The 27669-nt window shown below is 48.6% G+C and overlaps 1 protein-coding gene across 1 annotated transcript; it reads left to right on the top strand.

Annotated features, from left to right (window-relative positions):
• The first annotated feature begins 164 nt into the window (after positions 1–164).
• LOC126985183 (uncharacterized) lies at positions 165–27651 on the top strand. Its single transcript, XM_050839738.1, has 16 exons — positions 165–3448; positions 4191–5062; positions 5242–8310; positions 8570–11874; positions 13032–15877; positions 17796–17994; positions 19312–20536; positions 20733–20876; positions 21160–21279; positions 21981–22174; positions 22314–22431; positions 22951–23054; positions 24081–24135; positions 24542–24758; positions 25243–25433; positions 25766–27651. The coding sequence occupies exons 1-16, from the start codon at positions 2830–2832 to the stop codon at positions 25928–25930; spliced, it is 13443 nt and encodes a 4480-aa protein (XP_050695695.1). The 5' UTR covers positions 165–2829; the 3' UTR covers positions 25931–27651.
• The last annotated feature ends 18 nt before the right edge of the window (positions 27652–27669 follow it).

The following is a 27669-nucleotide window of genomic DNA, read 5'->3' as shown; positions in this document are numbered from 1 at the left end:
CCTACCCATGTGGCAATAGACGGCAGGGGCGCCACGGGGGTTATATAAGCTCAAACAGGTGAATATTATATGTGTATGTGTATGTATATGTGTGTGTGTGTGTGTGTGTGTGTGTGTGTGTGTGTGTGTGTGTGTGTGTGTGTGTGTGTTTCACCACCATGGCCTGATCACGTGTTGACTCGTAATCCGGTATAGGGGAGGAGAAAGCCTATCTTCGCTTCATCTATAGCCACAGCCTCCTGATCCTGATCCTGCTGCCCTGCCTCCTGTCTCCAGCCTCCACACACTCCTCAGCAGCCCAGAGTACTTCTAAACTCCTTGTGGGGTTGTCAAGTCTGTTGGCGTAGGAGTCTCCCAGCTCCTGCACTGCACTTGAAGGGTTGCCAGACAGCGCGGGGTAGCATCACAACCTCCAGACTCAGCTGTGAGGGACAAGGAGGGAGGAAGGGGTGTGCTGTGTGCTGCCACTGTCACCCCTGCAGCCGTTGTGGCCTGTGCACATCGGGGGGGAAGGATCTGCTTCATTTACCTTGTTTGTAAACTTATTCATTTCTTTGTAACTTTATTTTTGGCTGTGGCCGCCTCGTGTGTTCAGTTGTACAAGTTTCTTTTGTATGGTTATCGGCAATGTTGTGCCTTACCTGCAGCAACATAACTGTGATGGAATGAAAACATCAAGCTGTAGGATTAGGCTTACTAATATAATTATATATTTTTTTCTCTCCCATATACTATAAAAATGTTGACTGTACTTGCTGTATAGGTATACTGTACGAGTTATGTGTTTCATCCCAAAATATGTTTAGCACAGTAGTGGCAACACAATGCAATGTTCCGTAACTTGTCTTATCACATCCACAAGTGAACCCTGATTGTGGTGGTGTTGGTGGTGGTGGTTGGGGTGGCTGCGAGGCAAGAACACTCACATGCTCCAGCGACTCACTCAGTAACTTCATTAATCTGATTTTGTGGCCGGTGGTTCTGCCATCAGCTTAACAGTGTGTGTCAGTGTGCTTGCAGCGCCCGGCCCGGCCCCCGCCACCACAGCCACACCACAGGCCCACCTCAGGGCTTTGTGTAGCACCTGTTAATAACAAGTGTGTGCATACTGAGTTGTCATGCCTCATATTTTTGAGGTAGATTTCTGTTTCTAAGAGACAATTTCTGCATTGCAGTTCAGAGTTAAATATTTTTTTCTATGAATCCTAAACAGAATGGCTCCTGAAGCATCATGAGTTGTCAAGCCCTGACTCAGTGCCTTACAACCTCTGTGTTAGTCCTTGACCACCTTCTTCTTTATCAGTAAGTCACTCCCCAGGCTAACCACAGCTTCCTGCACGGGACCGCTGCTGCCTGAAGGAGTCTCCCGCCCCAGCGAGTCAGTAAGTCAGCCGGAGGTCTTGCCGGCCACGGAGGGAGGGGCCAGCGCTGCAAGGGACCAGCCGGTAATGCTTTAAGTTTGACCTCTATCATAAAGTCTGTCTTAAGGATACATCCCATCCTTCACCACCCCACAGGCTGCCTTAGGGATTCCTGGGGTTAGGGATGGACGATGGACGTGGACTGCTGGACGCCGTGACTGCAGGACGCTGACTGTAGGATGCCATGACCACATTCCTCGCTGATCCTGCCCATCGTGGCTGTTGCTGGAGGGGCCGTGGGCGACATCCTTGAGGTAGACTAATCACCATCACCACCACCACCGCGCACTGCTGCCACCACCAGGGCCGCCCACCAGACTGTGACCTGAACCACCTGTGTCGTGTGTTCGTGTGTGTGTGTCGGGTGTATGTACGCACCGGCACAACGCAAGTGTCAGTGTCATAACCAGTGTGTTTCCGCTCTACTGCAAAGCCACGAGTGTTAGTCAGGTGATTGCCCGTAATTTTACACGAGTTGTGACTGCGATTAAGAAACATAACGTGTGTATTTTTTTTGCGTGTGTGTGTGTGTGAGGTGGTACTGCAATCCCACAACTGTCAGTCACCCGATCGCCTGTATTTTCTGCACTCAAGTCATGACCGCCATTCGAAAAGCCACATAACATCACCACCACGAGTTATCACAGACATCTCCACTCTGGATCTTCACCCACCACAGATGCAGAAGAGAAGGAGAACCAGAGAACCATAGAATTTCCATCCCTAGTGTTTGAGGTCACCAGCATTACCGAGAGATACCAGAGGAAGCGTGATGCAGCGATTGTGCGTCGTGATAGGTGCAGAGAGATGGCGAACCAGGGAATCATATGCCTTTCACCTCCCTGTCATATCACCATCATCACCAGCAGTAGGAGGTAACAGCGACTTCGGGCATCTGGACCTTCAGTGAACATCTTCCTGGGTGCTTCCGTGATGGGACCCTCTGACAGCTAGGTTATCCACTCGCCTATAGTTCCTTTGCTTATGCTAGACTTGAGTTCTGGGACCCTGTGACAGCTAGGATATCCACTCGCCTATAGTTCCTTCTCTTATGCTAGACTTGAGTTCTTGCGCAGACTAACACAGGACAGTCCATCAGCTCTCCTCGTAAAGCTGATTTGCCGTACCGAACCCATTGAAAAAAAGGGAAAACACAAGTGCCGACAGTCGACTCCTACGCATTTTCGATCGGTGAATTTTAGTGTCGTGCAGTGATACAAAGAGAGAAGGAGAGAGTGACGGATCGGGGGAACATCCGGCGATGCTTCTGCCGCGGTCACCCCCTTGAGGGAAGCTTGTACGAGGGGACCGGGCATCGTAGGAATAGTGTTACGTGACGGAGCTGAGTTGTCGAGTGTTTCGTAGTGGTGTGACAAACGGAAATGCGATGATGTAGACCGAGAAGAAGATGGAGGGCCGCGACGTCGATGGTGGAGCAGCGGGAATGGACGACGAAGCCAAGACGACGACGATTCCAGACGTAATGAGTAAGGGAGTGATGGAAAACGCAGCGGATGGAAACGATGCAGAAATACGAGAGGTGGTGAGCGTAGAGGCGACAGCAGTGAATTCCAAGGCCAGTCATGACGTAAAAAAAGACGGAGTGGAGGAAGAAGCAGATAAAAAGAAGATGGAAGAAGTGGAGAACGTGGAATCCGTAAAAACAGGAGACGTGGAGGAAACGGAGATCGGAAAGCGAGAAAAAGCTGCAGATGTGGAGAAAGAAAATGGAGAGAAGAAAGAAAAGGTCGCAGATGTGGAGGAAACGAACGGAAGAAGGGAGGAAAGAGTACCAGGTGTGGAGGAAACAAAGGGAGACGAGGCAGCGGGCGCGGAGGAAAGTGGAGCGAAAACGGGTGTGGAGGAGGAACAAGCCATGGCGGGTGTGGAACCAGCGCATGTGGACCAGGAGACAGAGGCAGGTGTGGAAGAGGAGCCTGCACATGTGGAAGAAGGGAAGGCGGGTGTGGGACAGCCTGCAGGCGTGGTAGACAGTCCACACCCGCTAACTGTGTCGCCCCCCCTGAGTAAGTACACACACACACACACACACACACACACACACACACACACACAGCACTGAGAAATAAGAAGAGAAGGTGAGGTTTTGTGGCTCTGTGAATGCTAATTAATCTCTAGCATGTCAACAAAGGCGTGGATTGTAGGGGAACCAGGAATTATTGATAAGGTGATGTTTATTTCATTTGTTTATTTATTTATTTATTTTATTTCATCTAGTTTTAGCTTAATTTTTTAGGTCAGCGAGATTTAGGAGTTTACGTTGTCTTAATTTTGTTTTATACGTAACGAAAGACTTGATTTTTCTCCTCCTAAGAGACTAGTATATGCCAAGCGCTTTCTTATCTATCTTTATTTACATCTACGCACTCCCTTCTTCCTCCTTCTCTCCCTTCCCTCCTTCTTCTTTTTACCATCTCCCTTTCCTCTCTTCTACTCCCCTTTCTCCCTTCTTCCTTTCTCTTTAATCTTCTTTCTCTCCTTCCTTTCTTCTCTCCAATTACTCACTGTGTCGCTTATATGTCAACTTATTCACTCAGCCGTTCACTCGCTCAGTCACTCATTCAGACATTCACAAACTCACCCACACTTACTCACTCACACTCTCTTTCCCTGTCTCTCCCTCTCACATTCACTCACTCTCCCTGTCTCCCTCACTCACACACACACACACACACACACACACTCACTCACACTCTCCTTTACTCACCCTGTCTCTCTCTCACTCACTCACCCAGACTTGTGTTTCAGATGATGAGGCAGGCGACGGCGGCGACGACTCGGACTACATCAACTTCGACGACTTTGAGGTTGTTGACGATGCATTTGACGAGGAGGAGGAGGCGGAGGAGGAGGATGGTGGAAGTGGAAGAGGTGGAGACAAGGCTGAACGACCCTCCACTCAGCACCACCATCCTCGCCAAGGACGGTCAAACACGGTCTCATCACGGTCGAAACGAGGTCACCGTAGCAGGTCGCGGGAGAGGTCAAGAAGAAGTAGAGATGACCCCAAGGATTCGAGGGATAAGGGGAGTTACTCTAAGCCATCAAGGACAAGTTCGAGGTATAGGGACGGTAGGAGTTCGAATACACGCTCGAGGAAAGACGACGAAGGGAACGACAGGAGTAGACGCAACGTGAGGTCTCCGAGGAGGACGTATAGTTCGGAGAAGTCAAGGAGGAGGAGATCGAAAACCCCCCGGAAGGATCCACCCTCGTCCTCCTCCAGAAAGGGATCGTTATCCTCATCATCATCGAGAAAGGGGGCCTCGTCATCCGCCCAGAAATCAGCGTCTTCATCAAGCAACAGAGCTAAACTATCATCATCCGCGTCCTCATCCACACCGAGAAGAGAGGCACCATCAACGTCAAGCTTCCAAAAAAAACCATCGTCATCCGCACCAACTCCCAGACAGGAGAGAGACGCGGGTGAGGAGTCCGGCAGGAAACCAGACCGAGACCGAGAGAGCAAGACTGCACCAGATGAGACCAAAAGGAACGGTGTCAGAGAGAGAGTAAACCAGAAAGGAGAGGCTGCAAGTTTGACCCCAAGTGAAGGTAAACAAAGAGTGATCGGAACTTTCAACCCGAGCCTTCCCCAGACCAACCAGCAAGGCATAGAGGCTGCAAATTTGGCCCCAAGTGAAGATAAACCAAAATTGACTTTTTTAAAAAAACGAGCCTTCCCCAGACCAACCAGCAAGGCATAGAGGCTGCAAATTTGGCCCCAAGTGAAGATAAACAAAGAATGATCGGAACCTTCAACCAGAGCCTTCCCCAGACCAACCAGAAAGGCATAGAGGCTGCAAATCTAACCCCAAGTGAAGATAAACCAAAAAAGACTTCAACCGTAAACCAGCACCTCTCCCAGACCAACCAGAATGGCGTAGAGGCTGCAAATTTGACCCCAAGTGAAGATAAACCAAAAAAGACTTCAACCGTAAACCAGCACCTCTCCCAGACCAACCAGAATGGCATAGAGGCTGCAAATTTGACCCCAAGTGAAGATAAACCAAAATTGACTTTAACCGAAAACCACAACCTTTCCCAGACCAACCAGCAAGGCGTAGAGGCTGCAAATTTGACCCCAAGTGAAGATAAACCAAAATTGACTTTAACCGAAAACCAGAGCCCTTCCCAGACCAACCAACAAGGCATAGAGGCTGCAAATTTGACCCCAAGTGAAGATAAACCAAAATTGACTTTAACTGATAACCACAACCTTTCCCAGACCAACCAGCAAGGAGTAGAGGCTGCAAATCTAACCCCATATGAAGTTGAACCAAAATTGACTTCAACCTTCAACGAGAGCCTTCCCAAGACGAACCAGCAAGGCATAGAGGCTGGAAATCTAACCGTAAGTGAAGCTATTGAAAAGACTGGAAGCGAAAACCGAGATCCTTCCGACAACACCAAAGATAGAGAGAACCAAGATGTCTTAATGGATGGCTCTGTACCTCCAAGTGAAGCTCGTAAAGAAGGAGAGAATGGGAGTGAAAACGAAGGCAGAGACACAAAGAAAACGGAGATCAGGAAACAGGAAAACGGGAAGAAAGAAAACGAAGTGAAATCTGGGATAGAAACAAAAGAAAAGAGTGTAGATAGTAAGGTTGAAGTTGATGTAGATGGCAAGGCTTTACGGAGACATACAGATACAGTCATGAAATTGGAACCCACTGAAATTGCCGTACAGGAAAAGGTCTTAGGATCAAATAGTATAGAGCTCGGTAACACGGAATTGAAACCCGAGAACGTAGACTCAAGCCTAACCGACATTGCAAGAGACAGCATTGACCCGGACTATAAGGGATTGAAACCCACTCTCGGAGAATCACAAGGAGGATCAACGACACAAAACAAGGGATTAGGAGGATCGAAAACACAACCACAACCACAAACAGCAACCGAGAACAGGAAACCCAAGAAACCAACACCATCTATGAGAACCAGAGCAACCAGACGGGCCGAACCGAACGCAACCATAACCGAAACAACCGAAACGAAGCAGGAGGAAGCATTGCAACCACCGAACAACCAGGCAACCAAAAACGAGATGGGTATTGCCACCAGAACGAGGCGCGGGAAGCAGACCAAGAAAGTGACCAGTCCACCAGTGCTTCCCTTACGACGCAGCACCAGAGGGAGAAAGCAAGTGGATGGGGCGAAAGAGGAACCCACTAGGCCCTTGACGGCGGGTGGTAAGGACGTGGAGGTGGATATTAGGGATGGAAGTCAAGGTATCCACGCTCGTAATGTGGAACGGATCGCCGAGGATGAGGAAAACGGCGAAGGTGGTAAAAAAATATCGCCGCCCAGTACCGTCAACCTCGTAATGGCAGACGAAATCACGAATTTTGACGCCGAGGAAAAAACATCAAAATTATCAAACGCACGATCGGCAAGTGAAGACAGGGGCACCGAGGGGGAAGACAAACCTAACTTAACCCCTCCAGAAGACAACCAGGATATACCACCACAGGAAGACACTCACACCGCACCGAAAGAGGACAAAAGTGAGAAGCCTGAGAGTGGAAGCGAAGACAACCGTTCACACACGCACGATGAAGACAAGCCTCCGCAGGTCACCCAGGCGGAGGAAAGGGATCTTGGGGCATCACAGAAGAGGGTCAAAGAAGAAAAACGTGACCTGGAAATGGAGAAAGTCGGGTCAGTGGGCGACAGAGAGGGACAGAGGAAGGATGAGACGAAGGAAGGGGATTTTGAGGCATCACAGAAGAGGGTCAAAGAAGAAAAACATGACCTGGAAACAGAGAACGCCGGGTCATTGGGAGACAGAGCGGCACAGGACAGGGATCTTGAGGCATCACAGAAGAGGGTCAAAGAAGAAAAACATGACCTGGAAACAGAGAACGCCGGGTCATTGGGAGACAGAGCGGCACTGGACAGGGATCTTGAGGCATCTCAGAAGAGGGTCAAAGAAGAAAAACATGACCTGGAAACAGAAAACGCCGGGTCATTGGGAGACAGAGCGGGAGAGGACAGGAATTTTGAGGCATCACAGAAGAGGGTCAAAGAAGAAAAACATGACCTGGAAATGGAGAAAACCGGGTCATTGAGCGACAGAGAGGTGGAGAGGAAAGACGAAAGGGACTCCAAACAAACTGAGGAAATGAAGACGGAGGAGGAAGAGGAGGAGACAACCAGGAAAGAAAATGTAGATGGGGACATGGGTGAAGGAAAACCACAAGAGGAAGAAGATTTGATAAAGAGGAAAGAGGGAAAACAGGAGAAAGAGGAGGAGGCAACCAGGAAAGAAGATGGAGATGGGGACATGGGTGAAGGAAAACCACAAGAGGAAGAAGATTTGATAAAGAGGGAAGAGGGAAAACAGGAGAAAGAGGAAGACAGAACCAGGAAAGAAGATGGAAATAAGGACACAGACAAAACAAAACCACAAGAGGAAGAAGATTTGATAAAGAGGAAAGAGGGAAAAGAGGAGAAAGAGGAAGAGGCAACCAGGAAAGAAGATGGAAATAAGGAGAAAAACGGAACAAAACCACAAGAAGAAGATGCGCTAAAGAACGGAGAGGCAACAGAACTGATAACCACCAAGAACAAAGGAGACGGAAATATAGACGGAACGAAAACGCAAGTAAACAAAAGAACGCTCGACTGCAAGACCGAGAGTGCCGAGAAGAGGAGGCGGAAGACCACGAAGGAGGAGGAGGAGGAGGAGCAGAAGGAGAAGGATTTAGAAGAGTTCCTTTCCTCCATCCGTGAAGAAGAGGAGATGGAGGAAAATGATAAGAGGAGGGAGGAGGAAAAAGGGTCTATATGCGATACGAAGACAGGGGTGACCGAGGAAGACAAGCCTGCCGATGAGCCTCCCAAAATGCTCTCTTCTAAAAAGGTAATGAGAGAGAGAGAGAGAGAGAGAGAGAGAGAGAGAGAGAGAGAGAGAGAGAGAGAGAGAGAGAGAGAGAGAGAGAGAGAGAGAGACTTCATACTCCAAAATTCACATTCTTCTCAAAATTTTAAATATAGAAGGAAAATATTGTGTGTAATGTTATAAAGAGTAGATAGAATTGTAGTAGTAGTAATAGTAGTAGTAGTAGTAGTAGTAGTAGTAGTAGTAGTAACAGTAACTAACATCATCCTTCCCTTCCCAGCTCAAGCGGTTCGGAAGAGTCGTGATTGTGGGTGACGCGCGCATGTCCCTCCTTGCGACCCCAGACATCCAAGAGCATCTGAAGGTGGTTGATCAGGTGCTGGTGGACCCGGAACTCTCTCTACCGGAGCTGCTGAAGGTGGTTGAGAAGGAGGTAGTAGTGAAGAAGAAGAAGGAGGAGGAGGAGGAGGAGGACGCACAAGGTACCCTATTGCTGTGCCTGGCGGGGCTTCACCAAACACTTGTCCAGTTACAAGTCCCCAAGGAATGCCAGAGTTGCGGAGATTTGAGCATGAAGGAGATGGTCTGTGCCGTCAAGAACAAGAAATTCGACTTCAACCTCGTGAACTTCCTGACGAGGAGGAAGAAAATGGTCGAGAAGGTCCTTGGGAATGGCTCCAGGGTCCTCTTCTTCCCTGTGCTGCCCGTGGACATGGGAAACTACAACGCTATACAGGCTAAGGAGCACTTCATCGCCACGGGCCACGGCACACCACACGCGGCCAAGGCGGAGACTCTAGACCACCACATCCTGCAGAAGTTCAAGGACGCCGTGGACAAGGTGAACGGCCCCTTGTACCCGTCGCTCAGCCTCGTCCCGTTCACGTTCAACAGCGCCGCGTCGTGTCGGAGGTTCACGGACGAGCTCCTCCAGGACGGGTACATGCCCACGCTGGACCTGGTGGAGCGCTACATCCTCCCGCAGCTGCAGCGTGCCATCCGGGTCACCACCAATCTCAGGTTCAGCCAGGTGGTGGTGGTCGGTGACAGGCTCCTTGGGCGGATGGTGGCTCGGCAGCAGAGGGATTGTGTCGAGCGGAGCAGCTTTGTCCTGCAGGAACACCCGGGGCTCAGGAGTCTCACCCCCGACAGCCCCGCCATGAAGCGCCTCTCGGGGCTGTCCAGGGCGCTCGTCTTCCTAAGTGTGAGCTTTGCTGACATGACTCCCCCGTCCGAGCACCCCAAAGACCCCAAGAAGACCAAGTGCCCCTTCCCGTACGACACTTCCGAGGCGTTGAGACACTTCACGCAGGAGGCCAAGAGGGTGGAGAAGCTGCTGAGGTCCGTCACACACCACTGCACCTTCATCACCACCCCCATCCTCCCCTTTGACAGCCTCCTCCTCAGCATGGACAGCAGCAGGGTGGGGAGCAAATCAGCATGTCCACAGAGCAAGACCATCACCAGGCTGCTCAAGGAGAAGGTCAAGAGGTTCAACAAGGAGGTGTCACAGGCGAACAACATCCCCTCCTGGCACTTGGATGATGACCTGCAGAAGTTGGGCGCCACGTCGAAATCCAAGGACAAGAAGGGCAAGAACATCCACCAGGAGAGTGTCGTCGCAGCTGCCGTGTCTTGGGACCACTACCTCGGCTCCCTGCAGTCACTCAACAGGCTGCCAAGGTTCACGACCATCACCTCGGCTCTGGACAACGCCAAGTATCTGTCGGAGCCCACCACAGGCACACACAGGGACTCGGCACACCGCCACAGGTGCAGGGACAAGGAGCAGAGACACGCCACCCGCAGCAGGAGCAGGAACAGGAGTAAGGAACGCGCACACATGAAACGCAAAACCCGCAGCCGTAGCAGAAGCAGGAGTAAGGATCGCAAGCAGAAAACTTGCAAAACCCGCAGCTGTAGCAGAAGTAGGAGCGAGGAGCGCAAACTGAAAACTCGCAGTCGCAGCAGAAGCAGGAGTAAGGATCGCAAACACAAAACTCGCAGAACCCGCAGTCGAAGCAGAAGTAAGGAACTCAACCCCACCAATCGGAAACCCTGCAGCCGTAGCAGAAGCAGGGAGAGGAGCGGGAGTAACCACAGACACAAAACCCACAGTCGCAGCAGAAGTCTGAGCAAGGGACACAGACACACTCGTAAAACCCGCAGTTGTAGCAAAGACAAGAAGGCGAAGCGGATAAACGTGAACCGTCCATCCAGCCCGGGACTAGTCGACATCATCTCCCCCGCCTCGTCGCCAGTACCCGAGGGCGACAGCATGGATTTGGACAACGTATCCTCGGGTGACATCACTATCTCTTCATCGCCCTGCTCCAGCATCAACAGCCCTGAGAACTTCATCGACAGCAGTCCGTCACCTACCCCCGGCGACACCCCAGACATTAGACCTCTCATGGCGGATATGCAGCCCCCTAGTGTAGCCATGGGGTCTAAGTACAAGTCACCCAGCCCTCAGCGGTGGAAGTCAGCCCTGGATGGTCTCCGCGCACCCTTGCTGAAAACCCCGACAACCTTGGACCCGAAAATTACCGGTCCCAGAAGTAAAAGTCCGAAGGTGCTGAGAGGGAGGATGTCGCAGAGCGCTTCCCCTGCCAAGAACAGAAGGTCCCTCAGCCAGTCCGTGCAGTCTACCTCGAGGGGTAAGAGTCCTAAGAGTCCTCTCGCCAGGGTCAGGTCCATCTCAAGAGGCCGGCGATCTGTTTCAAGAGGCCGGCGATCTGTTTCAAGAGGCCAGCGATCAGTTTCAAGAGGCAGACGCTCGATCTCAAGAGGCAGGTCATTGTCAAGAGGCAGAAGGTCGTTGTCAAGAGGTCGCAGGTCAAGGTCACTGTCAAGAAGTAGGAGGTCCATTTCAAGAGGACGGAGATTGCTTTTAAGAGGTCGGAGATCGCTTTCAAGAATCAGAAGATCAATTTCCAGACTCAAGAGGTCGCTGTCGAGAGGGAGGTCGATTTCAAGAGGACGAAGATCAGTCTCAAGAGGAAGAAGGTCAGTTTCAAGAGGCAAAAGATCAGTTTCAAGAGGACGAAGATCGATATCAAGAGGCAAAAGATCAGTCTCAAGAGGAAGATCAGTTTCAAGAGACAAAAGATCACTTTCAAGAGGACGAAGATTGACTTCAAGAGGCAAAAGATCGGTTTCAAGAGGAAGAAGATCAAATTCACGAGGCAAAAGACCAGTCTCAAGAGGAAGATCAGTTTCAAGAGGACGAAGATCGATTTCAAGAGGCCGAGGCAAAAAATCGGTCTCAAGAAGATCGATCTCAAGAGGACGAAGATCGGTTTCAAGAGGAAGAAGATCAATTTCAAGAGGAAGAAGATCGATTTCAAGAGGAAGAAGATCAGTTTCAAGAGGACGAAGATCAGTTTCAAGAGGAAGAAGATCAATTTCAAGAGGAAGAAGACCGGTCTCAAGAGGAAGAAAATCAGTCTCAAGAGGAAGATCGGTTTCAAGAGGAAGAAGATCAATTTCAAGAGGAAGAAGACCGGTCTCAAGAGGAAGAAAATCAGTCTCAAGAGGAAGATCGGTTTCAAGAGGAAGATCAGTTTCAAGAGGGAAAGGAAGGTAAAAATAGCCCATAGTTTCATCATTATCTTGTTTTCTTTCTTTCTTTCTTATTTATTCATTTTTTTCATCTTTCTTTTCTCTCTCCTTTCCTCCTCTTGTTTTTCCTCTTTCCCTCTTTCTCTCATATTTTCCCTCACTTTTTTTTTGTCTGGTTTTCTCTGTTTTCTTCTTTTTCTTTCTTTTTCCTCTCCTGTTTTCATTTTCTTTGTCTCTGTTTCTCTCTCTCTCTTTTTCCTCCTGTTTTCCTTTTCTTTGTCTCTGTTTCTTTCTCTTTCTTTCTTTTCCGTCTTCTGTTTTCATTTTCTTTGTCTGTTTCTCTCTCTCTTTTTCTTTTTCCTCCTGTTTTCCTTTTCTTTGCCTCTTTCTCTCTTTCTTTTTCCTCTCCTGTTTTCCTTTTCTTTGTCTCTGTTTCTCTCTCTTTCTTTCTTTTTCCTCTCCTGTTTTCCTTTTCTTTGTCTCTGTTTCTCTCTCTTTCTTTTTCCTCCTGTTTTCCTTTTCTTTGTCTCTGTTTCTCTCTCTCTTTTTCCTCCTGTTTTCCTTTTCTTTGTCTCTGTTTCTCTCTCTTTCTTTCTTTTTCCTCCTGTTTTCCTTTTCTTTGTCCCTGTTTCTCTCTTTCTTTTTCCTCCTGTTTTCCTTTTCTTTGTCTCTGTTTCTCTCTCTCTCTTTCTTTTTCCTCTTCTGTTTTCCTTTTCTTTGTCTATGGAGAATTTACAAGCACTTTCCTTTGCATACTTTTCATATATTTTCACTTTCTATCTCTCTTGCGACACACTTTTTCTTCTTCTTCTTCTTCTTCTTCATACTTTTCACATACTTTCATTTCTGTGCTCATTTTTATCTCCTCTCTTGCGACACACACCTTCTTCTTCTTCTTCTTCTTTCTCTTCATACTTTTCACATTCATTTTCATGCTTATTTTTCTCTCCGTTCCTCTCTTGCATCACACACACCTTCTTCTTTTTCATTTTCTTCTTCTTCTTCTTCTTTTCATGACATATTTTCCCCTCTGGAGTTGGACGAGCTTCATCTCTTCCACTCTCGACCATCATATACTCCGTTGTGTTCGGTCGTCCACGCCTTCCACCACACACACACACACCGTTTCCATAGGTTCCACAGTCCACCATCTGACCCCTCTTATCCACTCTCACCAGGTCGCGAGGTCAGCAGGACTCCGAGCGGAACACCTTGGTTCAGGACGCGCTCATCACCCTTCGCGAGGTCCACGACAAAGAGTGCGAGATGTACCGTACCAACTCCTCCCTCCACCCTCTCATCGGCTTCGAGTACGAGCGTTTCTGCGAGAAGAAGACTGGCAACATCCTGGCCCTTGGTGGCGACCCCTCACAATACGATGTTACCGATGAGTGGAGGATCTTCTGGACCAAGCGCCTCGAGGAACTCCTGGAACAGTCCTGGGCAGTGAAGATGAAACAGTGTCTTGAGGTGTTATCATCCGGCAAAAAGTCTCGTCGTTCCTCCTCCTCCTCTTCCTCTTCCTCATACTCCAGTGATAGCTCTCGTTCGGATACCCAGGCCAGGAAGAAGAGGAAGAGAAGGAAGAGGAAGAGGAAGAGAGAGGAGAGGACCCAGAAATATCTAGGAAGCCACTTCGCCAAGAAGCAAAAGTGGGAGAGTCCAGTGATAGACTACCCAGTGACTATGCTGCCGGACATGACCAAACTAAGCCAGGAGGTCGAATACAAAGAGAGTCACATGCCGAGCCTTCTGGGGAGTGCCAACAGGGACGGACAGCGACGCACACCACTCGACAACCTCACGCAGCCACCGGTCCGCCAGCCAGGCCCTCCGTCGCTGGTGGAGGCCATGAGGGGAGGCTTGGGACAGAACATAGCGAAGATGCAGGATGTGGAGGGTAAGTGGTACCTCCCAAGTGCTCCGGGAGTGTCCGATCACCACAAGAAGGATATGAGCAAGTGGTACTGTTTGAGCATGCAAGGACCTTCAGAGAGCATGGAGGAGGTTCAGAGCAGAGGAGAGGAGGAGGAGGATAGTGGGCAGGCTCCGGGTAGCTGGCGCCAGACCCTCTCCGGTGCCCAACACACCACAGAGCACAGTCGAAACTTTATCCCCATGGACGAGTTGCTTCACGACGAGATGGATGTGATGGAGGAGGTGGGAGAGGAGCTGGACGAGGAAACAATTCCACTGCCGAGCCGACCTGTCAGGGACCTGTGGATGGCCATCTCAGGTCGGCAGGCACTTGGTGATGATCCTCAGTGTGAAGGGCGCAGCGACCAGCACCAGGCAAGGGACGGCCAGGCACAGCAGAGTGGCCCCACACGGCCTGGTCAGCGTGGGGACGCCTTCAGCCACGGGGCGGGGAAGGAGATGCAGGGGGCCACATACAGCACCAGCAACAGCGGCAATAAGCAAGGCATCGCAGAAATGTTCAGGTCCTTCGCAGCAGCTGAGCACTCCACCACCACAATCACCGCCACCACCACCTCCGCCACCAGGGGTGAGTCCTCCACCACAGCGCTGGGGAAGGCCGCCAAGGTGGACGTGGACGTGGTGAATGTGCTGGAGGTCCTGACGCACCTCGGGGACAAGCTCGGCACCCTCTTCCCGTCCCTCAAGCTGCTGCACCAGCGGGCGGTGGAGCTGCAGGACAGTGGCGTGGACCCCATCGTGGTGGTGAGCGACATGGACAACAAGTTCCTTCTGGAGATGATACGGGAGAAGCTGCGCCGCATCCTCCAGGACGGGCATCTCAGCGTGATCAAGAAGGCCATCGTTGAGGAGGCGGAGCAGCGGCTGTCCTTCCTGCTGGCCCGACAGACCCAGCAGACCATCCTGGGGGACATCAGCCTCAGCCACCTGGCCCGCCGCTGCCTGGACATGGACGCCCCCGCCACCGTCGCCTACATCCGCGAGGTCCTGCGGTACCATGGCCAGCCGAACCCCTCCCAGGACCAGCTCATGAAGGCGTACATGGCAGTCAAAGCGGAGCAGCTCAAGATCGTCCGGGACCAGCAGGACGACTTTGCCACCTCCGCCAATGACCCCAAGCCGCCCCAGCACACGAACCTTGGCGGGGGCAGTGCAGGGCTGTCCCGAGCTACAGCCTTCACCGAGGAGACTAAGTCATCACCACACGCACGCTTCTCAGGGGACACTCAAGCACCTGTTTCTGACCCCCTCAAGCGACCAGGATACCTACACTTCCTCAGGTCCAGAGACAGTGTAGGGCCGCCACCACCTCCTGCTCTTACCATGGACCCCAAACGACCAGCATACGCCAACTACGTAATGTCCGGAGGCAGTGTACAGTCCCCTGAGGCCCCCGGTCAACCCTCACACGCACTCTTCGCATCTGTCGAGGGGAGTGTACTTCCATCACCCACTCCAACTGTTCCCAAGGGCCCTAACCAAGCCTCACATGCACTCCTCGCAGGGGCCGTGAGCAGCGCAGGGCAGTCACTCCCTCCTGTCGTCATAGATGCACTCAAGGTTCTCTCAGACATGAACGTCCTTGCACCCGGCAGCACTGTACTCCCGTCACCTGCTCCTGGTATCAGCGACCCCCCCAAGCTACACCCACGTTCACAGTTACGAGGGGCTGCGGGTGGTATGGGGCCGTCACTCTCTGGGGCCTCAAAACAACCACCACAAGTTCAGATCTCCCGGGGCGCCACCAGCCAGCCTCCACGACCACTCCACGGCCTCCTGCCAACACCCAAGGCTCACTGGTATGATGCCGTGATGCCGAGGGGTCCTGAACACGAGAACTCAGGCCGCTGGGGCAGGTGGAACACAGACCAGACCAAGACCGGGTCACCCTCCACATCCCACTTCACCTCCACCCACTCTGCCGCCACAACACGCGGAGGGGAGGTCACGTATCGACAGAGGTCACCGAAACGGGTCGCGAAGAAACCGAAACCAATATGTATCACTCTCCCGAAGAATCAACCGCAGAAGAACTTTGTCGGGGTGATTAACCCGCTCGGAGACGACACGGAGGAGGAATATGAATGAGGAGGAGAAGGAGGAGGAGGAGGAGATGATCAGAATAAGAAGAAACACTAAATAAACATTGAAGAAGGAAGGAAAGAAGATGTAAATGAGGAGGAGGAGGAGGATGTAGTGTGGATGAGAAGAAACAAGAAGAATATTAGTGAAGAGTGAGAGAGGAGGAGGAGGAGGAGGAAGAGGAGGAAGGAATGTGAAGAAGAATCAGATAGTGAACTTGAACTTGAACTTGTCGTGGAAGAACATGAGCGAAGAGGAGAGGGAACACACACACACACACACACACACACACACACAAAAGGGTAATACATTGACACATTTCGATGACATTAAAATAAAACAAAAAAGCATCACTATCGCAGAACACAAGAACAAAAAGAAAAGAAAAAAAAAAAAAAGACAGCACTTGTATGTAAACTGTGGGTGGGGGGTGGAGGAGGGGGGGTAGGGGGGGTACTAATATGGCCCCCCTCACTCCCCCAAAAATAATATAGGCCTAGTCACAAATGAATGCTGGGTCGTGTTTACAAAAATTCCTCCACTGATATCCTAAGTCAAGTATATATATAGGATTAGGTTATAGTATTTCCTAGTGGCATTGTTGTTGTTATTATTATTGTTATTATTTAAGAGAGAAGTCCATTGCTTTTGTTTTCTTCTTTTTTAATGTATAAGATTTTTATTTATGTTTGTGTAATGATGTACAATTGTTACTGTACGTGGAATTGAGGAATAAAAGAAAATTGTACGTTTGTGGTTTTGTGATACTGTGGAAGGCTTGTCAAGTGTGTGTGTGTGTGTGTGTGTGTGTGTGTGAGAGAGAGAGAGCAAGCGAGAAAGAGAGAGAGAGAGAGGTGAAAGGAAGGAGGGGAAGGTTAAAAAAAGGAAGAAAATAAACGTATTGACCATATAAGGAAATTTACAGCAGAGAGAGAGAGAGAGAGAGAGAGACAGACAGAGAGAGGCACAAAGTTTTCCAGCAAATATACAACAACAAAACAATAAAGCAAAAGATAATTAAAGGAGAAAAATATGACCCCAAATAATGAAGCAAGGGATACGAACCAACGGAGCAGCTTCACGCAGGCGCCTCGAGAACTCAACTTCAGAATAAAGAGAGAGAGCCCAGTATCAGGACATGAGAGAGAGAGAGAGAGACACAGACAGACAGACAGACAGAGAGAGGTTCTGACTATGGCCTCCTCGTCCTCTTCTTCCTTCTGTTTCGCCTCCTTCAGCGAATATACCGCCCGTAAGAATAAAGAGGGCCAAAAGATAACTACAGGATAGGAAAAAAATGACCCCAAATAATGTCCTCTTCTTCCTTCTGTTTCGCCTCCTTCAGCGACCCCCGAGCCTCCACCGCCCGTCAGAATAAAGAGGTGAGCCCCAAGTATCAGGACATGGTAGGAAAGGGCTTGACAATGGGTTAAAATGCGTGTTTGAGGGGATAAATATGAGTGGTTTGTGACAATGGCCTCCTCCTCCTCCTCCTCCTCCTCTTCCTCTTCTTCCTTCTGTTTCGCCTCCTTCAGCGACCCCCGAGCCTCCACCGCCCGTCAGAATAAAGAGGTGAGCCCCAAGTATCAGGACATGGTAGGAAAAGGCTTGATAAGGGGTTAAAATGCGTGTTTGAGGGGATAAATATGAGTGGGTTCTGACAATGGCCTCCTCCTCGTCCTCTTCTTCCTTCTGTTTCGCCTCCTTCAGCGACCCCCGAGCCTCCACCGTCCGTCAGAATAAAGAGGCGAGCCCCAAGTATCAGGACATGGTAGGAAAAGGCTTGACAATGGGTTAAAATGCGTGTTTGAAGGAATAAAAATGTGGGTTCAGGGACAATGGCCTCCTCCTCTTCCTCTTCTTCCTTCTGTTTCGCCTCCTTCAGCGACCCCCGAGCCTTCACCGCCCGTCAGAATAAAGAGGTGAGCCCCAAGTATCAGGACATGGTAGGAAAGGGTTTGACAATGGGTTAAAATGCGTGTTTGAAGGAATAAAAATGTGGGTTCTGGGACGGACTGGCTCTCCCTCCCGCCTTGACAGCAACCAACCTCCCTCACCTTTTCCTTCTGTTTCGCCTCCTTCAGCGACCCCCGAGCCTCCACAGCCTGTCAGAATAAAGAAGTGAGCCCCAAGTATCAGGACATGGTAGGAAAGGGCTTGACAATGGGTTAAAATGCGTGTTTGAGGTGATAAATATGAGTGGGTTCTGGACTCCTGACAATGGCTCCTCCTCTTCTACCTCATGGCAGCCCCTCCACGTGGGCAGCTTCCACTCGCTGGGCTGCAGGTGGCGGATGCCGATCCACCCGTCGAAGTAAGCCTGCCCTCTCTGGCCGAGGTCAGAGAGGCTGTGGCAAGGTTGAGGGGTGGAGAGGCACCTGTTCAGAGCTGGAGGTGATGTGTTGCAGCTGACTTGCCTGATTAGTTAGGGAAAATTAGCACAAAATTTTGACAATCTGTAAACAAATTGCTTACCAAAAAATTGCTTCACTAATGTATTCATCTAGGTGTCTACTAACACCTATCAATTAGTGCAAAGCCAAATCCTTGTGGAAAATTCTGGGGAGCTAATCAAATTCTGGGTGTTCAGAAGGTCTGTGTGAAAAATATCGGATCTTAACTTTTTGCCAATAAGGACTTGTGGAATGTCTCACTAGTTGTCTTTTGGGGTCCTGCATTCATTCCAACCATTAAATCAGATGAAAAATGAATCCCTGGCTGTATAATAATATATATGTCAGACTCTTTTTAGTTTATTTGGCTCAATTGATTCAGATTGTTCAAATTATGATGAAACCAGCATAAAACATTTTAAAACCAAACATCCATTTATGATATAGTATTTAGGTATTAGTGTGACCTCAAATGAGATGAAGAAGAAGGGAAAGGAGAGCTGATATGTCCAAGTCTTGCAGGAATTAAGGCAAGTTTAGTTAGTTTTAATGTGAAGGAAAAATGTGACCTCAAATGAGAAGAATGAAGAGAAAGAAGGAAAGGAGATGCAGGAATTAAGGCAAGTTTAGTTAGTTTTAATGTGAAGGAAATCCAAACTTCAATTAATGATATATTTAGCTATTAATGTGACTTTGAATGAGAAGAAGGAGAAGGGAAGGGAGAGCTAATACATCCAAGCATTGCAGGAAGGCAAGTTTAGTTACATAGACTGGGATAAAGATTGAAATAAAGAAGAATAACAATAATATGATGGTTAAGACTGTGACGATGGGAAACAGTGGATACATAATGAGACGCTAGCAATCGGAAATACGTAGACTGGGGTGAAAATTGATGTAGAAACTAATGAAAATGATGACATGGCAATGATTCTGTGACGGTGGAAAAATAAAGGAACTTACATTTATGATATATTTAGGCATTAATATGACTTTTAACGAGAAGGAGAAGAATAGAGAGAGTTAATGTGTTTGTGTATTTCAGAACGACAATGGCAGATTCAAATACAGGGAAGGAGACCAACAACCTCGACCCACAGCCCAGCACCAGCAGAAGCAGAAGCAACAGTAGCAGTAGTAGTAGTAGTAGTAGTAGCAGCAGTAGTAGCAGTGATAAGGGTAGTGTAAAAAGTAGTAGTAGTAGTAATTCTGTTCAGAGTAGAAGTAGCGTTAAAAGTAGCAGCAGTAGTAGTAATAGTAGTAGTAGTAGTAGAAACAGTAGTAATGATGGTGAGATTAATGGGAGTGCTGAGGGCCCTTCTGCAGCTGATTCTGAGGGCCCTTCCGTGGCTGACTCTAAGGTCCCTTCCATGGCAAGTGCTGAGGTGCCTTACGTAACCAATGCTGAGGCCCCTTCTGTGTGTTATTCTGATGTCTCTTCTGCGTCCGATTCTGAGGCTCCTTCCGTGGCTGATTCTAAGGTCCCTTCTGTGGCTGATTCTAAGGCCCCTTCCATGGCAAGTGCTGAGGTGCCTTACGTAACCAATGCTGAGGCCCCTTCTGTGTGTTATTACGATGTCTCTTCTGCGTCCGATTCTGAGGCCCCTTCCGTGGCTGATTCTAAGGTCCCTTCCGCCACCAATACTGAGGTCACTTCTGCGTCCAATTCTGAGGTACCTTCCGAGGATGATTCTGATGTCCCTTCCGTCGCTGATTCTAAGATCCCTTCCACCAACAATGCTGAGGTCACTTCTGCGTCCGATTCTGAGGTCCCTTCCGTGGCTGATTCTAAAGTCCCTTCCGCCACCAATGCTGAGGTCTCTTCTGCGTCCGATTCTGATGTCTCTTCCGAGGCTGATTCTGAGGTCCCTTCTGTGGCTGATTCTAAGGCTCCTTCCGTGGCTGATTCTAAGGTCCCTTCTGCCACCAGTGCTGATGTCCATTCTGTGTCTGATTCTGATGTCTCTTCTGCGTCCGACTCTGAGGCCCCTTCCGTGGCTGATTCTAAGGTGCCTTCCGCCACCAAAGCTGAGATCCCTTCTGTGTCCCATTCTGAGGTCCCTTCCGAGGCTGATTCCAAGGTCCCTTCTGCCACCAGAGCTGATGTCCTTTCTACGTCAGATTCTGATGTCTCTTCTGTGGCTGATTCTGATGTCCCTTCCGTCGCTGATTCTAAGCTCCCTTCCGCCACCAATGCTGAGGTCCCTTCCGCTAACGACGAGGGAGAGTTCTCAGTGAGGAAGATCATCGACATCCGTTGGGTCAAAGATGTAAGTACCTTTCCTTATCAAATGTATGTCTGTGTGGTCAGTATATCTTGGACACTCTTATCTCACACTATGACCCAACATATCAATACACCGTTTCAACTCACCGAACCAAAATTTTGACCACTTTTTGTTTACACCCATTAAGTTTGACCTCCTTCACCTTGTCTTCCCTCCGTGACCTGTGTTCCGTGGGCAGGAGTGTGGGCGGGAGGAGTCACGTTTCCGAGTGCGCTGGGAGAACTACTCTGCTTCCGACGACACCTGGGAGCCCTTGGAGAACTTGGAGGGTCTGATTGCACTGAAGGAGTTCATGGATTATTATAAGAAGAAGCGGTTAAGGGTATGTGTGTGTGTGTGTGTGTGTGTGTGTGTGTGTGTGTGTGTGTGTGTGTGTGTGTGTGTGTGTGTTGATTCTTATTCTCTCCCTTCCTTCCTTTCTTTCTTTCTTTCTTTCTTACCCTTAACACTTATTGAATTGGTAGACTTAAACATCATATAGGAATTCCTTTCTGTTAATACCTGTACAGAAATTATTAGCTCCTGTACAGATGATTATAACCTATTAGATTTGTTAGACTTAAATGCTAAGGGAATCTTGTTAGTATCTGTCCTTTTCCTTCCAGCGAGCCAGGCGCCTGAAGAGACTCGGTCGGCGTGCAAGCGAGGCGGACATTCGCCACGTCAACGTCCTGAGTAAACACATCGACAAGATCTCCCAAAAGAGTGTGAAGAGAACCCAGCAGGTGTGTAGGGGAAGGGGGAGGCAGGGAGGGGTTGTGTGTGCTTAAGGGAGGGAGCTTGAAGTGTGTGTAATTCAGCATGGACATTGAGGTACGGAGCAGTGTAAGGTGTGTGTGTGTGTGTGTGTGTGTGTGTGTGTGTGTGTGTGTGTGTGTGTGTGTGTGTGTGTGTGTGTTTACCTCATCATCATCATCATCGTTTAACATCCATTTATTCCTTATGGTGGGGTTGGATGGGATATGAGCCTCCTCCACTGTTGCCGGTCCATAGCCATTTCTTCCTTGATGTTCAGCCTCCGCATATCTTCCCCCACCACCTTTCTCCACATCTTCCTTGGCCTTCCTGGTGGTCTTCTGCCCTCTACCTCAAAGTTCAGTGCACGTCTCTGTGTGTGTATTTACCTAGTTGTAGTTTTCCAGGGCCTGGGCTTTACGGTCCTGTGGTCCCGTCTCTGTATCTACATTTATCCAACTTTTCCTTAAAGCTTTGCACACTTCTCGCCGATACTACATCCTCACTTAGTCTGTTCCAAACCTCTATATCTCTTTGCGGGAAGCTATATTTCTTTTTGTCTCTAAAACATCTTTCCTTCCCCAAGTTTTTACTGTGTGTGTTGATTTGTGAGTGTCCGGGAGATTCAGTGTTAAGTTGAGGAGGAAATGGAAAAGGAAGATTTTTGACATTGCTATTTTATTTTCCCCAGGGACAGAATCTTTATCGGGTGACGTGGCACGACGACGCGGGTGAGACGTGGGAGCCCGAGGCGTACCTGGCCCACGCCTCGGACAAGGTGGAGGAGTACGCCCACAAGCAGCGCATCAAGCGGAAGAAATCCTCGGCCAAGGTGTACGAGAGCGAGGCGGTGGCGGCGAAGGAGGAGAACCCGGACCATGTGAGGTAGACTATAGGGGTTCTGTTTGTGTGGGGGAGGAGGAGGAGGAGGAGAAGGGGAGGGGAAGGTTCTGTTTGATATTATGGTCTTTTCCATCGCAACATTCCTTCATGTTCATTTACTTAATTCCTTTTGCTCCACCAGACGCCAGGAGGAGAGGAAGTTCTTTGAGAGAGTTCAGAAAGGGGAACTGGCACTTGAGGGCGACCTGTACACCCGGGTCAAGTCACGGCACGCCTCCTCAGCCTCGGCCAAGAGTCAGGTGTGTGGTGGAGTGAGATTGTGCGTAGATACACATTTTTTTTCATTTTCTTTCATATATATATTTTTTTTTTTGGTGGTGCCGACAGTGCGGGTAGCTCTCTTAACCCTCTCCATCCGTGACGCAGACGTCGGCGTCACAGTATGGAAAGGGTCAAGAGGAAATGGAAGAGGATCAATCCTCTTCTAAACCTCTCAATCCTCCTCTAACTTCCTCTTAATCCTCTTAAAAGGTTTAGAAGAGGATTAAGAGAAATTGGAAGAGGATTAAGAGGTTTATAAGAGGACTAACTGATGCCGTCGGATGCTGATGTCGGCGTCGCTGGAGTGAAGGGGTTAAAGGGCCTCATGGACGACCCCAGCGGAGGCGAATTAAATTTATATATCTTAACACTAATGAAAAATAGACCTTAAATATATAAAAAAAAATGAAAAATCAGTAAAGAAACAAAGAAACAATAGATGAAAATAAAAGTAAAAAGACTGACGATTTGGATGTTTTTCCTTTGTCTGTGTTCAGAGTGACACGCCCTCGCCAGCCACCAAGACCCAGACCAAGAGGACGCCTGCGAAGGGAGCCAGACCGACGCCTGTGAAGGGAGCCAGGCCGAGGGGCAGACCAAAGTGAGTGACGTGTTTGTTTCGTAAAGGCTTATTAATTTTTTTTGTTTGCTCTTTTTTCTAATTATTATTATTATTATTATTATTATTATTATTATTATTATTATTATTATTATTTTTATTATTTTATTGACGATTACACTCGGAGGTTATATGTACTATCAACACTCATTTCCACTGCGCTCTCTCTCTCTCTCTCTCTCTCTCTCTCTCATAATTTTACTTTCAATAGATTAAATACAGAGAGAGAGAGAGAGAGAGAGAGAGAGAGAGAGAGAGAGAGAGAGAGAGAAAAGAAGCAAGAATTAAATGAAATTGGGAGAGAAATTACCTGAGAGAGAGAGAGAGAGAGAGAGAGAGAGAGAGAGAGAGAGAGAATACCAATCCTTTCCTGTCTTTACTCTCCTCCTCCTTGCCTCTGCTGTAACACCTGACCTCTGTAGCATAATTATCCGGATCAGGTCAGGTCAGGTGAGGTCAGGTTGAAGGGAGCAGGAGGTGGAGGAGGAGGATTAAGAAGAGGAGCGAGGTAAGGTCAGGTCAGAGGTGTTCACTATGGGAAGGGAGAGAGAGGAGGAGGAAGAGGATTAAGAAGAAGTGGTAAGGGGAATGAAAGGGTAGGGCGAGGTCAGAGGAAGGGAGAGAGAGGAGGAGGATGAGGAGGGAGGGGTTAAAGGGAAGAGGAGGAGGAGGAGGAGGAGGAGCTACCCTTATCTGGCTGTTCATACAAGTTCTCTAAGTCAGTCTGGGTGATGTGCTGAGGCTGTGGATATTGAAGATAGTGACTGATATTTGAGCTTGGTCCTGCTATCTGTCTGCTTGCTCCTCTTCCTCCCAGTCTGTCTTTGCGTGATAGTGTCCGTGTGTGAGTTGTGTAATTAGTAAGGGTATTTGGGGCCTTATTACCACTATTATTAGGGAGAGTGAATATGCTGTGTAGGGAATACGGTACAGCAAACTTAACCGTGTATTGTTTCATATGTCTAAGGTCTGAATTTATTTATTATTATTATTATTTTTTTCTTTCAGGAGGAAGAAGCCCCCATCAGACTCATCAGACAACACGGAAATGGCTGACAGAGAGGTAAGGGGGAACTTGTATCTTAGGTTTTTCAGCCTTGCACTAGTCCAAAGGTTTTTAATCATTGCCCAGACTTTTTATTCTTTCCAGCAGTACCCTCACTCAGCAGGTCCAGCCATGAGTTCATTAGTTTTGTCCCTCCTGGCAGTGCTGAAGGCCCATGGCACCGCACACAGCCTCAGATTATTGAGTTAGGATTTGCTTTTTCTACCTTGCTTGTACTGTTGGGGGTCAGTCTCCTGTAGAGCTTTGCATCGTGTCCCATTTTAAGACTGACTACACAAATAATTGACTCAACACAACATCATTTGCACTCCTATAGTTAAGTATTTGACACCTAAACTCCCACCAGTAAAATACAAGTATTAACGTGTGAGACTTTAATGAAGTAAATATCACATTCTTCCAGCGGAGTGCGAGCCCAGTGGCCGGCACCTCCAGGCAGGCCGATGACGAGGTGCACCGGCAGGAACAGGGACAGCCAGAGCAGGAGGAGGTTGTGGTGGGCAGGATCATCGCTGGGCTGCCAGAGTATGACCCCGAGGAGAGCAAGGAGATCTTCAAGAGGATGGAAGAGCGAGTCGTCATCTTGTCAAAGGAGGAGTTCGTGGACGCTGTTCGCCAGGGTGAGTGTTTGCTGCCTGTGTTGAGGAGGACAGGGAGCCAGGCTGCGTGTGTGTGTCAGGATGATAATGAAAAAATATAGTAAAGGGAAAGGTAGCTCTCCCTGACAGGGAGAGGGGTGAAAGATCCTTGAGAAACTTTGAGCAGGCAAGGAGGGAGTGTCTGGGTAGAGAGAGATGGAAACCCTTCTGCCGTGGCCATCCCCTGGTGGGAGATCCTAGGAGCAGGCGTCAGTGATGAATGAATGAAATGGAAAGGTAGCTTTGTGGCTGAAGCTGTACAAAATATAAAGTCACAAGGTGTGTGGTGGGAGTGTGAAGATAATTATTGCAGTGAGGGCTTGTTGGATCAGAGTGCCCCTGTGCTCCTGTTCATGCCTTGAGCCATGCTCCAGAGACAGCCGGGATGCCTGTCACGTGAGGGCACAGTGCAGCCTTTGCCCTCGTCAGCTTGGTCCGGGTCACCAACAATGACTTCTCTCCACAGACGACTACCAGCTGATACTTGCCAGCATGCGCAGCGGCAGCACCCCTGACATGGACACGATGACGCAGCTGTACCTGCATGCGGTGCGGAGCGGCATGACGGATATGGCGCTGCTGCTGGCCAGGCAGGTGCCGGACCTCACCACACAAAACACGTGGGGGGAGAACGCCCTCACCATGGCCGCCATGATGGTGAGTGGAGTGAGCTGTAGGGGCCCTCTGCCAGCCGTGAGCTTGGGAGGGCTCGTGGGGCCACTGCTCCTCTGGGGGTCCAACAATGATTATTGACGGCCTCAACACAGTTTGTCACATTCATGGTACACAAGCAGGCAGCCCTCACTATAGTTGTTACATTTCTCACACACTTATCAAATACCAAGACTTATTTGGCTGTAGAAACTATCAGTTGTACTTTGTCTGGTCTATTACATTGGGGTTTAGATTGAGGTTTACAAGAGCATAGAAATCATGAAGGTAATTTGGTTGATGTTGACTTGCATGAGCTGACTATCTTGTCTTGCCAGGGGGACATCAGGCTTGCCTACGGCCTGCTGGCGATGTGCTTCCCGCTCAACGCACGCAACAGTGAGAACCAGACAGCCTACGAGATCTCCAACCTCTACATGCACAGGAGTTTCCAGAGATTCTGCGAGAGCTTCAGCGTGGCGCACAACATTCCTCTTGAGTGACTGCACTGCCCACCAAACACAGTGTTGCATTAACCCATTCCATGCCAGTGCGAGGGTTCATCTCGTGCTGGTTTTTTCTTTAGGTTTTAAGAATGAAACTGAAAATGTCTCGGAGGTGTGGCACTGAATTACGGTAAATTTTCAACAAAACAATTGACAATTAACACTTGGGAACAGAGACTGGCTGTGGCCCATTGCTTAGGTGCTGAGGAGGGCAGTGAGCTGTTCCTGTCATCAACCACTCCCTGTATGACTGTTGAGACTGCACCTGTCCTTGCTGTGTGAGTCCGAGTAGTTCTGTGACACTGCAAACTTCCTAATCTCATGCTAGGATGTCTTCTGTTGACCTGTATCACTTCCTAGGTAGTTTATAAAGTATCAAACACTCCTTGGTCTCTTGTACGTAATTTAAGCAAACTCTAGACATGGTAGTGTCAGTTAGGTGGGTACCAATGGTTAGACTAGCCATTGGTACCAACTTCGACACAACACCATGTCTAGATTTCGCTCACATTCTATTCCAATAGGTCAAAGCCGTTCGGTACCTTCTCCGACAGTTGCACTTAAAAGAACCTGCCGAGCCATCCAGTTAAAGATTCAGCCAGTATTTTTGTCTTGACGTTCTAGGCAAGACATGATTTACAGTATATATGGCACGCTGAACACACACACACACACACCTACGTCTCCATACAACATGACCTTTATTTGTGTAAGGTAACGCATTGTAACTTTGCTTTTTATTTTGTGGAGCACGACGTATCTGTCCTATCCATCCACCTCCCTCACAAGGCAGTTGAACCATATAATACTTTCCCTGTACAAAAAAATATAGTCTTCCACCCAGCGATGTCAGATTACTGTACCCAGGACATCGTATTTTCTGGTTTCCGATTTTAACGATATCAATGATCAGTCCGACCATGTGTTGAGGATGACCAGGCAGTGTCACGGAACAACTCTGGTGCAACTCTCGGGCATTCTACTTGTGAGAGGGAATGGTTGACGCCTCTTGTTCTGTAAATCTGCACACTATCCTCTTTGGCATCAGTATCCTTAAACATAACACTCGTAAACTCTTTTGGTCCTATAAACGTAGTCAGAAAGTATAAAGCTTAGGTTAGTTAGTGTGGCCTTATCATTTTTTTTCATGCATTCATCTTTGACATCTTTGAAAATATAATGCTTTGCTTAAATCCTGTGTGGCCTTATCATTTTTTATTTCATTCATTCATCTTTGAAAATATAAAAGCTTTGGTTAAATCCTGTGGCCTTATCATTTTTTTTTTTCATTCATTCATCTTTGAAAATATAAAAGCTTTGGTTAAATCCTGTGGCCTTATCATTTTTGTTTCATTCATTCATCTTTGAAAATATAAAAGCTTTGGTTAAATCCTGTGGCCTTATCATTTTTTGTTTCATTCATTCATCTTTGAAAATATAAAAGCTTTGGTTAAATCCTGTGGCCTTATCAGTGATGCAAAACTATCTGCATGTGTCAATGATAATTCAAAGGTGAACTTTTGCTAACGAAACTGTGAAGGCAATTGTACCATATAACATTTCTCCAGTACAAGAAAGATAAAGTCTTCCACCTCCCTCACAGACTAAAGGGCAATTGTACCATATAAGTGTTTCCTGTACAAGAAGAATAGACTTTCAGCTCCCAAACAAAACTGTGAAGGCAATTGTACCATAGAACATTTCTCCAGTACAAGAAAGATAAAGTCTTCCACCTC

Source organism: Eriocheir sinensis, chromosome 59 (genome assembly GCF_024679095.1).
Source record: "Eriocheir sinensis breed Jianghai 21 chromosome 59, ASM2467909v1, whole genome shotgun sequence".
Classification (NCBI taxonomy): Eukaryota; Metazoa; Arthropoda; class Malacostraca; order Decapoda; family Varunidae; genus Eriocheir; species Eriocheir sinensis.
This window is presented reverse-complemented; position numbering and strand designations above follow the sequence as displayed.